General features: G+C 31.4%; 1 protein-coding gene across 2 annotated transcripts in view; it reads left to right on the top strand.

Annotated features, from left to right (window-relative positions):
* The window catches only part of LOC136974648 (Iroquois homeobox protein 6a-like), a 37,332-nt gene that overhangs the window by 11,049 nt on the left and 13,291 nt on the right, over nucleotides 1-12,992 (top strand). For both annotated transcript variants that reach the window (XM_067269576.1, XM_067269577.1), the window contains exon 2: nucleotides 827-1,105. In XM_067269576.1, coding sequence (XP_067125677.1) covers nucleotides 827-1,105 — 279 coding nt within the window. The remainder of the gene's footprint in view (nucleotides 1-826; nucleotides 1,106-12,992) is intronic.

The following is a 12,992-nucleotide window of genomic DNA, read 5'->3' as shown; positions in this document are numbered from 1 at the left end:
AGTAGTAGGAAGCAGTAGAAGTAGTATATTTTTTGTTAATTTTAATTAAATTTAATGATTAAAATTGATTTAAATCGACTCTTTATAGATTTTAGTATAGTTTTAATACATGTTTTATGTTTATATTAGTCTAAAATAAGCTTAAATTTATATTTTCTCAATGGGAACTTTTGCAGATTAGCATCACCTCTCCTTAATTGAATGCTATTTTAAGCATTAAGTTAATGAAGTTTTTTCTAATTAAAAATATATTTTAACAGTTTTTAATGTTTTATAATAATTAAAGTACTTAAATATAATTAGAATTTTCTAAAAATCGATTTTTAAACTGTTACTTTGTATATGATGATATTAGCGATGTGTTTAGTATTAATGAGTAACAGCATTATTAATGTTAAATTATATGTTGTAGTCATGTTATCTGTACTACTAAATGATTAATTTGCACGTCCAATTAGTTGTTAATCCCTAAAAACAGGAGCCATAACAGATGTTACACATATAATAGGATAAAGAGTGCTCTACATTTGATTGTCATTACATTTGTATGCTATTATAGTAACATATGAAGTCATATAATTTAATTTAACATGCAATATCTGGTCTATCATTATAATAACAAGCCTTTTAATTAAAAAAATATATGAATTTTTCTAGTTTAATTCGTTAAAAAACGCAGAAAGAAATCTCCCAAATTATCGTGTTTTTGTAGTCACCCTTATGCTGCTATAGTTATAGTGCTTGCTAGCATTGTTTATGCTACTGCAATATTAAAATATTCACTTATAACTGCTTTAATTTGTGTATTTTTTCTATTTTTTTGAAGTTGGTTGTAGGTAGTTCGAGCCAAACATCCACATCAGCAACATGCTGCGATCCAAGTCGTTCTTCTTCAACGACAACTGTAGAAACCGCTTCTGTAACACCAACGCCTGTCTGTCCACTACCAGCTGCTTACGATTCTCGTATATTATCAACCTATCCGAGATTAGCTACGGGTCTTACAGCCACTCCAACTTTCTACAACGGTGCGCATTATGCATCAGAACAAGCAGGATATGCCAATCTATCAGCAGCGGTGGAAACACCCTTCTACTCCACCTTGGTACGTAAATTTTCACAAAAATCTAAGTTTATATCCGCATAAAATTAAGAAATAAGTAAGAATATAAGTGATATTTTTATCTGTATACTATAATTGGTGAGCCAGAATAGTTTAGAAGAGGTAGAAATGCCATGTTTCTAACCCTCCCAAAACACCTGAAAAAAATAGATTTTATTGTCGAAAAATCATCATAAACAGTAATTTATAATAAATTTGAGTGTTTAAATAGTGATAAATAAGGAAATAAGTAAGAATATAAGTGATTTTTTTTTCCTCTATATATCATAATTGGTAAGCCAAAATGGTTTAGAAGAGAAGGCTGATGCCACGTTTCTAACCTGAAAAATCTCAATCTAATGTTGAAAAATCATCAAAAAAACTAAAATTTATTGTTAAATTGCTTGTTTAAATAGTGATAATATAGAATTTATTGCTACGTTTCCGATTCATTAAAGCGCGAAGTGCTGCCTAACTGAGCTCATAATGGCGTTTAACTTAATTTAAACAAATTTTATGGCCGGATGCAGCACAAACTAAGCGATATGCTCTAATTTAACATTACAAAAAAACACACTAAAAACAAGATAAATATGATGGATTAAAAGTTTGTGGGTGTTTGATTTCACAGATTACAACGTAACTCAATAGGAGTGGGAGAAGAGAAAGTATTTCTTATCCTTGTATCATTCAGATAAAATTTACATTCGTGGCAATTACTCCCCTTCTTCGTTAAGTTTAACCCCTTTTTTTAAAGGAAAAAACCCATTTTTTACTAATAAAAATGGTGTTATAAGTCTAGTTTGACCCGACGGGAGGACAAACTACCCAAATATATCAAGCCTGTTAAAGTAAAATGGAGGATATGTGGGTTAACCTTGGTGTGATGACAGTTGGAGATTTATTGCCTATTATCATGATAAGGACAGTAGACATGATAAGTTCGAGTTGAGTGATCTTTCCGCGAGGTGGCGTGTAATCTTGACCCCCTGACTAAGTTCAACACGCGAATGAACTATCGAAAAGTTGAAAGGGGGAACCACACCACTGATTCATAGTCAAAATTGTCAGTGGAGTTCTTATTCCATGACACGTGATGCCTTCCCCCATTTTTTTTTATAGCCTGCCACGTGTTCTCTTACCTATCAGATGTTTACATGATTTATATATATATATATATTTGGAGGTTTTTTAAATAAAAAATTAAAATTTATGTTAGTAAAATGGGAGTAGATATATTTTATTTTTAATGTTTTCGTAAGGGGGATGAAGATGAAAACGTGTTTCTAGATAATGTTGGTGTTTAATGCTGTAAATAGGACATAGATTATTGTTCACATGAATTATAAAATCGTAAATTTGAGGTTTATCTACATAAAATTATGGAATTTTAAGCTTATTTTTGAGTTTTTATAAGCGTAGATGCGTCATTTTTAATGTTTTTTTGTTGTTGTTATTTTATTATATTAATATAAGTTTAATTCGTGTTAGTATAAATTTAGGATGCTTCAGACTTATATTTATTTAAAAATAAAAGGTTTAAACAAGGTATAAATGTATAAAAAATCGTTTATAAACATATTTAAGAGAGAGGTGCATTGCTGAACTTTGAATGTCAGCTCATACGAATCCACTAATATATATTGTAATTTCAACGGTTTATTATTAAAATATTAGATGTTTTGGGATGAATATACATAAAAATATTAATTTATAGTGCTATAAACATTAAAAATTCATAGATTTTTTAATATTTTAAAACTAATTTAAGCGTATAATGAGCGCTTAAACTTATAAACATAAAAAATTTAGTTCATATTCCTAAACGCCTACAAAACTCAAAACTGCATAAAAACTAAAGAAGCAAATAATTTGTGATGAATCGAAAAAGAAAAAATGAATTTCTAGTTCTTAAAAATGCTAAAAATTCGTAAATCTTTGATATTTTTACTCTGCTTTAACACTTTATACACGCGCTTAAAGTATAGATTTAATGCTCTCATCAACGTGCCTACAACACTCAAAACTACATAAAACTTCAAGAAGTAGGTAATACATAAAAAATGAAATTTCGGTGCTTAAAACAACTAAAAATTCCCAAATCCTTAACATTTTAACCTTATTTTAAGCAGGCGAAACTCTGCACGCGCTTAAAACACGTACATAAAACCTTCGTTAAAGCTTAATTGACTAACTAAAACGGAGAAATTCTGCAAAAAAAGAAAAGAAAATCCCTAAAAAATCCCTTTTTTCTAAAGAATAAACCATCAAAAAAGTTCGATAAGTCGAAAGATATGTAAAAGTTCGCGCTAATGACTACGCAACTACTTTTACATAACATAGTTAATTTGCGAATTTTTTTTTCCTTAAGCAAAGTCTGTCTGAAAGTCTCTCCTTTTTGGTAATTAGAGAAAAAAAAGAGTCGAGAGAAAAAGACAATTAGGTTTATTGTTTTCTTGTTTTAATCCTACTGCAGGTTGGCTAATTGCGTGCAGTATGTCAGCTAATTTGCTCCCATTACGCCACCTACGGTTAATTAGCAAGGGATTTTTTTCCCCTCCACCAACAACTAAGTTTGCAAAGGGAAAAACCTTCAAGTATAGACTTAATTACGAAGTCTCGTGTACTTGTATCGGTTTTTATAAAGATTTGCTAAGAGCGAAATGGCTTCTAATGCGTTAGACTTGTTTTCATTTATACACCTCTTCGAGTAAAAGAAAAATAAATAAAAAGGGTAAAAAATGGGGGATCTTACTAAACTCGATAAAGATTTAATTCTTTAATCGAATTAGTAAAAAACTTCGATTATACTCTTTGCCTTCTCTCCTCCTTAAACTTTTCTGTTACTTCGCTTGTTGTATGCTTTAATTGAACGAATTTTCTGTCGTAAAGGAAACTTATCTGATTCTAAATCGATTAAAATTGATAGAAATTAAGCCGAATCTTGCTGAAATTCTAGTTTTTGAAGTGAGTTTAGGTAAGAATGTCCCCCTCTCCATATTTGCAAGGACGTCGTCGTATTACTTTTACTACGCCTGCATTCGTTTTGTTAGAGTAATTTTACGTCAATTCGACGTCATTTACACTTTCCCGTTACAATACATTACAGAAATGACGTCATTTTACACTTTCTTGTTACAATAAACTACTGGAATGGCGTCAAAGTGTACTACACCATTGTAGCAAAACGGTGCACTTTAGGAGGAGCATCAAATTTACTTTTTGATGACACCTATATGCTCTTTTTAAGATGAAGACAACTCATGCTAAACGTACTAAGAAGGTTAAATTTTATGAAAAATCTACTTCTTTGTGGCTCTGTTTACATATTTTTCATATTTTTTTTATGCAATTTGTTTGTTGTTGCATTTAACTGAAACACTAACTCTATTCACTTTCCTCCCTCTCTTGAACTTATTAAACCCTTCTAAAGTCGTTAAAAATTGCCGAGGATTAATCAAAATCTCGCAAAATATCGAGTTAAACACTCGAGAAGAGTTTTAAGAAAAATCTCACCATTATCTTAATGTTACTTGAACTCGAATAACACCTTCAAGCGCTATCAATACCTCTGAAAAAACGTTTTTAGGGGTATTTTAGAGGAGAATTATGCCAAATTGAATAAATATTTAAAATAAAAAGGCTTTATTGCGTTCTCCTCTGGCTTTCGTCTGCTAATTTTCAATCAAAACACTCGAAATGTGTGTTTTTCGCGAACTTCTGAACCTATTAGACCCTCCTAAATGCCGAAAACAAATCGACACTTAGCTAAACATCAGTTAAACCCGTGAGAAGATGTGTTTTAAGTAACAGAAAACCCCCGCACATGCACGAGAGCCATATAACATTACTTGTAGTGGAGTAGCACCAAACTTATACCTCGGATAGTACCATCGATCTTCGACGTCTAGCAGTAGAGGGTCCTGCTGCAGAAAGCGAGGATCCCTGCAGAGAAGTAATCGGTCGGAGGTAAAATGGTTGACATTACCTACCGCAGAGTGAGGCTATAGGGTTAAAGTCGGTTGGGTCTCGAATTCTTCCCATCAAATTCTTCACGTTCCTCTTCCTCACACTGTCAAATAAACATCCCCTCTATCTCTTACAATGTTTCATTTGCATTACTCTTATCTAATTTATTAATGTGAGGAACATCCCTTAAATGAGGCTCTTGTTTCTAAGCTCTACATCCTTCCTTATAGCTTCATACAGTGCGTTATTTAGAGGAACATCCCCCTTAAATGAAAGTAACCCTGCTAAACACGGCTTCTCGCAACAAATTTAGGTGAATATCTCCTAAATAATATATATTTTTTATTACTCCTTCTAAGAGAATAGCCTCTAAATAACGCTATGAACGAAGTTCTACACATCACTTGGGTGAATATCCCCTAAATATAGCCTTTCTAATCAACTACCTCTATATAGCGCCGCTGATTACGCCTTTAAAGTGTGTATAATAGATAGAATAACCCCGATATGTCATACTTTTATGCTCCCCCGTGTGATATTTGGGAGGAATTCCTCAAAACGCGTTTATTCTTTCGAACCCCTATACAGCATACGTTTACGCTTCTCCTTATAGCATCAAAATATATATTATTTAGGGGGGTATTTTTAACGTTATCTTTAACGTAGATTATAATTTAGGAGACAAATTTCCGTTTCAATTAATTACACGTTGACCCGAGGCATACCTGAACGAGGGGGTAACTTCTGCACATAATTAAGCGATGGAAATTATTATTGTCACGTTTGACGCATTAACGATGTTGAGATGTTATCGGGGATATCCCATTTATTTATATATAGGGCCTAACACCACACAAACACACACACAAAAAGCTATACTTTCATTTATTTCCTGTCATGTACCGGTGTACAGCTACAATCGCGTTAACCGCAATCACCCTAATTCTTCGTATTATAAATTATAAATTTAATTAAAATTTTAATATATATATATATATATCTTAATAATAGTTTAATTTAGATATTATCACGTTAATTAGGGTCATTCAATTTTACTCTCTGTATAGAATTAACGTGTATCTTTCTATCTAAATGTAAATACAAGATCGTTTAGATGGGGCTTTACTATCAAAATATTGTACATTTGTATAAAATATTATATAAGAATCATTTATACAGTTTATTTATTCATAAAAAATACAGAAATTTATTTTATTTAGCCGTAAACCGGCGCCTGTGCAGTGCTGTGTATGCTTGCTCCTATACCTGTATATACAGGTTCTGTATAACCTGTATGCTGTATACTAGTTGCTTCTGTATGTACAGAAGCCAAATGTACACAATTGTACACAAAATAGAACTGGAGTAAATTAGCATAGAAAATTAGAACATACACAGAACTGTGTAGCACTGTAGTGTACAGTTAAATTATTTCCAAAAGTAATATAGTATAGCATTACAGTATAAGTGTTATACAGTGCTTATAGTAAAAAAAATATGTAGAATTTTTTTATAAATAATTAAAATTATTATAAATAAGATCAAGCACATAGAGACTGTATATTGATTGCAGTATTAATGTATTATATTAATACGGTATATACTGTTATATACTGCTGTATAATGCTGAAATTTCTAGTACTTGTTAGTGTATAATTTAATAGTGTAGTATATCAAAGCACTATACAATGCTCTACAGTGCTTCCTAATGTATTATATACTGTTGATAATGTTAAACCATGTTGTATAATTCTAGAGCTTTATACACTGTTGAGACTGTACGCAATATTGTAAAAAGGTTTGGAGCATTATATACTGTTACTGCTGTACCGTGCTGTATAGTTCTACACGCTTGATGCTGTATGCAATGCCGTATAGAGTTCTACCGCATTATACACAGTCCATAACAAAATAAATAAGCATGCAAGCAACTTACACGCTTACATATGCCAGAAAAAGAGCCTTATTTGTCTACACGAGTGTCATACAGCCCATTAATAAGGTTAAGCCGGTTACTACACAAATTTTTACCCCATTGCGGGACATCTACTGACAATTTTTAATACGTAACATCTGTGGATTCAATACTAAATTCGGAAATCTTTACACCCTTTTTCGAGGTTTTATAGGGTTCTACTTTATGGAAAACTGTATAAAAATCCCTTCGAATAGACTTTAAGGGATTTTTCTTTAAATCTACATCGTTAAATAAGTCTAAATAAAAAAAAAAAACCTTTAAATTTCAAAAAGATGTAAGAATTTTAAGGCTTTTGTAGGGTTTATTTATAATGTAAAACACATTTTTATGTACATTACAAGAGTTTTCATGCGATTTTAAGATATTTAGGATATATTTATAATGCATTTTCTACGTAAAAATTTATTTATATTTGCCTTACGAGGACTTTAAAGCTTCGTAGGGATTTTTTAAAAACGTAAAAACACACATTTTCTACGGGAAAATTCCTTTTATTGCCTTACAAACCTAGAATATACATTTTTGTATTACTCATAAGCGAAAGCCATTTATTTTTAGGTTATTACTTTAAGTTCTATTGTTTGAGTCCCCCCTTTCTTGTGTTTTCTCGACAAGTTCTATTGTTAGAAAGTTGTAAGGCTAAACTATAATTACCAAAATCTCATTTAGAAATAAAATATAACCAATATTTAATAGATAAAATGCATTTTGAAGTAAAAAAAATTGGTTTAAATTTAAACATTAAAAGGGTTTTTTAATCGTAAAGAAGAGAATCGAGTGTAATAATTATCCTAGATAAACTTATATACATATAGGGCCATATAAACAAATGTATATAATTTACGAGATGATAAATTCATTTTGACAAATGAAATAATTTAATAAAAAACTTGAAACATAAATTACTCGACGTTAAAACAAAAATATGGCCCTCGGGCTATATAATATATTAGCAATTTTAATGACGTATAACTTTTTTAAAAATGCAATGTAATGCAGTGAGGTAAGTCATCGATCTAAAATGTATAACCTTTGACATTAAATGTCGTTCTAGATTTTTTTGGGGGGTACCAATTCGTATGGATGTTTTGTTTTAACTTAGATCTATATCGTGTCATAAATAAATCGGAGACACTGAAAAACCTCTAGAAGAAAGGTTAAAGTTTAGAGATTTTTAAGGGTTTTTTCCGTAATTTTATGATTTTTCGTAATCTAAAACCCTACGGAAATCCTTAAAATATTATGCAGCTCTTATAAATTTAGTATTTGATTCACATAGTCTAAACCTTATAAAAATCCCTAAATCCCTACACGAAGAAAAACCTCAAAGGTTAAAGGTCGAAGCGTTTTCTCCACGATTCTACGAATTTTTGTGGTCCGAAACCCTACAGAAATTTTTAAAAATCTTATAGGAGCTTAAAAAATTTACCATTTAATCCGCACAAACCTTACAAAAATCCTTAAAATCGTATCGAGTTTCCGCATGGGTTACACAAGAAAAATGACTAAAAATTAAAATAGGAACCATTTTAAATCACGTGTAGTATATTAATAAGGTTCTAAACTTGTCATTTTAAGACTTCGTCGCACTTATTAATACGCCAGATTGTGGCTAGCGTAGGAAAATAAGGCTCTTCTGATGTGAGTAAGCGTATAACTCGCGCACTTAGCCTGCTTGATTATTTATAGCTGGAAGAGATTGACCAGGCCACCCCAATTGTAATTCTGATAACATAATTGGTTCAGAAAAAAGTCCCTTTTAGATTTATATGTTTATAATGCGCTTTAAAAAGAAGAATAGGACTTTCCTCCCCTCTATTCTAGTCCCACTTGCATCTTATCACTGTTAAATTACGTGTAGACCTTTTGTTGTATGAAGAATTTCCAGAATGTTTGTTCTAACGAAGTAAAATAATGAAACGTTAAAGGAATGAAAATGATTTTTGGGTGTTTTTTTTTTTTTTTAACTTATTAAACCAACAGGTGTTTGAATTTTGTCTGCATAACCGAGTAAGGCATTTCGTACTAAGAAGTTATTCATAGCTAAAAAAGGGGAGGAGGAAGCATAACTTAATTTTTTTTTTAGTTATTAACTGAAAGATTTGACCCTTTTTTTTCTATAATTTTAGTTTTAATGACCTCATTCGCCTTCGGATTCAATGCAGAACCTCATTCTCCTTTCATAATCTCGGTAGGAATTGCACACATCTTCAGCCTTATCTATCTAATTTCTTCATCTATATCCTATTAAATTATTAATTTATAATAAAAAAACACATAATTTTCTATAAAAACTCGGAGATTTATCAATTTATCTTGAGTTTTTTTAAGCATTTTTATGCTATTCTTTAGGTCTTTATGCAGCGAGTATTTCATGTTGCCAGTAGAGATTACATACATCTTAAGCCCTTATCTGCACTATTTTTCTATCTAAATCTTATTAAATTATTAATTTATAATAGAAAATGCATAAATTTCTATTTAAAAAGTCATGCATTTATCTTTTCGTGTTGATTTTTAACCAATTTTTTCGGTGTTTATGCCCCTTTATAGAGGCAGTTTATCGCGATGTTAATCTTTTAACTAATCTAGGAACCACCCTAGCATCTATTTTTACAAAAATAGGGTATTTATATACATTTAAAAAGGTTCCTCGAAACGAAATATCGTGATTCCGAAATAAACAAATCCCCCCCACAGAAGACCTATTGACATTTAATCCTAAAATTCGAATCCTTAAAAAAAAAAGTATAAGCCTACTAGAGCGGAAATCCGCCCTAAAAATATAATATATATATAAAGAATCTAAGGCGATTTCTATAACAATTTTATTTGAAAAACGGAGTCAAACGTGTTTCTGATACAGTTGATCGTGTAATTGCGCCTGTTGAACAGTCATACTCCACTTGTATGACCTACGAAAATGACAAATGCTGCTTTAAAAGACACGAGGCTAACAAATGATGTTAGAAAAGAGAACAGGAAGAGGCTCTAAAGATGAGGTCAGAGATAGCTGCAAGCTCTAATTTCCAGCTTTGCTTACAACTAAAATTGTACCTTGTTTTATAAAAGTAAACGTCATTTTTTTGTGTAAAAAATTCCTCTAAAAAAACCTCTAAAATTGTACCTTATTTTGTAAAAAAATTCCCCTAAAATTTTCTGTTTAACTTAAACTTTTCTACTTCTAATGCTGCTTAAATAGTCCTATAAAAAATTAATTATTTAATAGAAATTTTTGAGGTGTATTAAAGAGATTATCCTTCTGAAAAGGTCTATGAAGCAAATTTATGTTAATCCTTGTAAAACTGTGCATCCTATTGATTTCAAAAGGGGGTTATTTATTACAAATATATGCTGATCCCTATAAATTTTAACTAGTCTTATAAAGGAGGGTTTAATAATATAATAGGGGATTTAATAATGTAAAGGTAGTAAAGAAAATTATATTTCTGCACATATTTTAGCTATTTTTGGCACTTTGTTAGTTAAAAAACGTTTTAATTTGTTAAGAATTTTAATTAAAATTAACCAGAATTGCTCACAATTCAGGAAATATTCATTTAAAACACCTTTAACCAATGCTGAAACGAAAGAAGTGTAAATTTCTTAAGAGGTTTGGGTGTTTGCCTGTCAAAGAACATGAAAATGAAGTGGCTCTCTTGTCTTTCTGCATGAGGTAAGGATTTCAATCATTGCCTATAGGGTCACTAATCATCCGTAGAAGAAGAAGATATCAATAGTTAATCGGCACCACCTCCCATTTGATATCTGCTACATGATCTTTGACGTAGAGGCCAACGGAAGCCATGTTACATCCTTCCTTCCAACATTATTTACAAACAGGTTTTTCTGGTGATTACCTCAGGCATTTTTCAACTAGAATCAAATTTCAAAAGCCCTTTTACACATCCATTTGAATGGTTCTTCTTCTGCTCAATTGGAAGGGTGAGAAATCTTGTTTGTAGTGGAACCGTTCTACCATTCTGACATTACAAAAGTGGGTTTCGGGGTGTGAAAAATGAAGGAAAATATTGAGAAATTACTCTGTAGGAAAGGAAACTCTTCATTCTGTAGGAAGGAAGATAAAAATTGAACTAAATAATTTTATTTCAATGATTCTTCTTCTGCTTAATTGAATGGTGAGAACTCTTTTTGGTCACTCTCTTATAGAGGAGCCTTAGTATCATTCTTACAAAAATGGGTTTTGGAATGTGAAAAATGTAGGAAATTGACGAGAATTCGCTCTGTAGGAAAGGAAACTCTTCATTTTGTAGAAAGGAAACTAAAATTAATTAAATAATTCCATTTGAGCGGCTCCTCTTCTGCTCAATTGGAAGGATGAGAAATCTTGTTTGTATTGAAGCCTTTCTACCATTCTGACGTAAAAAAGTGGGTTTTGGGATGTGAAAAATAAAGAAAACTGTTGAGAATTCACTCTGTTGGAAAGGAAACTCTTCACTCTGCAGGAAGGAAGCTGTAAAATGAATTAAATAATTTAATACAACGTTAACAGAAATGTATTGCTTGGTCATATCGTGACAAGTGGATGTATCCATTAAGTCGTGAGCCGTAAAATGCTTTACAAGTATCCTTCTAAGTAGAATGGCGTGAATTAAACGACTGGCTCTAATAGAAGGCATAGTTTACGATTATTCGTGACAAATTAACCATAGAATGAGGTGCGTAAATTATTTAAATGCGTGTTTAATTTACTACTTATTATTATGTGATACACGCCTATATTATGCGATATAACTATAAAAATTGAGAATTTATTCTAAAGAACTCTAATAAAAATTGTAGAAGACACTTAAATTCCTCTAAAAAATTCTAATTTTAAGTGTTTTCGCGTCTAAAAATCGCAGAATACAGCTTAAATGTTCATACATATATGCTAACTCCATAAACATACGCTTAATTTAACTACAAGAATTACGAATTAATTTTAAAAATACAAATTAGAATTTAGAAAACACTTAAATCTTCCTAAAAAATTTAAATTTAGAGCATTTATTCGTCTAGAAATCACACAAAGCGACGAATTCTTCGTACATTACGTTCACCCCCATTAAGCGGTTTAATTTGTAAAAAGTAAGAATTAATTGTGGGAAAAAACACCGCTTAGAATTAAAAATGCAGTTAAACCAGTGAAAAAGTACGAATTTTTGTATAATTCAAGCATTAAAAAGTCCCTAAACACAATGGAGAACTTACGACGTGCGACAATGGGAATGGTATAAATCCACTTACTTGTTAGTCATTGACCCTTATGTATAATAGGTAAACAGAAAGTGTCCAGGTGTTTTAAAATTTTTGCTTTTCCTCTAAACTTGTCAGACTTGTCATGTAAAAGAAGGAGAAGGGCCTTGTTCGTGTTGTCCACCCGTCCGCATAATAACCCATCAAGAGAGACGCGTTGACAGGAAAATTAGAAGTATTTTATTAGTTAGAACCTCCCCATAAGCGACTATTATAGATAATAACAGAGAGAAGAGGAATTAATGTAAAGCATTTCATGTCCCTTCAAATGATTAAGAGTCGAAACTGGTTATGAGGGACGTAATTATTTTGGAAAGAATGTCGACTCGTGTAATAATTTCTCCAGTTGTTTAATAAGTTAAGTCATTCCCTGCATCCTCCAGCATCTTCCAGAGTTTGGAGGGTCGTAGTTTAATATTTGGGGGAAGAGGGGTTGTAGTTAAACGCGATCTTTACCGAATGTTATAAATTGTTAAGATGTATTTAAAAAGAAAACAATGGCTCCACTAGAGAGATAAGGATGCTAGAAAACAGAGCCAGAGTGGATATATATCTAGGAAACGATCTCTGTCCTTCTTCTAATGTAATTGTAGAGTCAAACATGCGTCAACAAGAGAACGAGAAGCACAGTAGGAAGAAGAATCTATTGTAAACATCGAAGGACCCACTATGTCGCCGTTAGGG

This window comes from Centruroides vittatus, unplaced genomic scaffold (assembly GCF_030686945.1).
Source record: "Centruroides vittatus isolate TY-2023 unplaced genomic scaffold, ASM3068694v2 contig_352, whole genome shotgun sequence".
NCBI lineage: Eukaryota > Metazoa > Arthropoda > Arachnida > Scorpiones > Buthidae > Centruroides > Centruroides vittatus.
The sequence above is the reverse complement of the archived record's forward strand: the minus strand, read 5'-3'. Positions and strand labels throughout refer to the sequence as shown.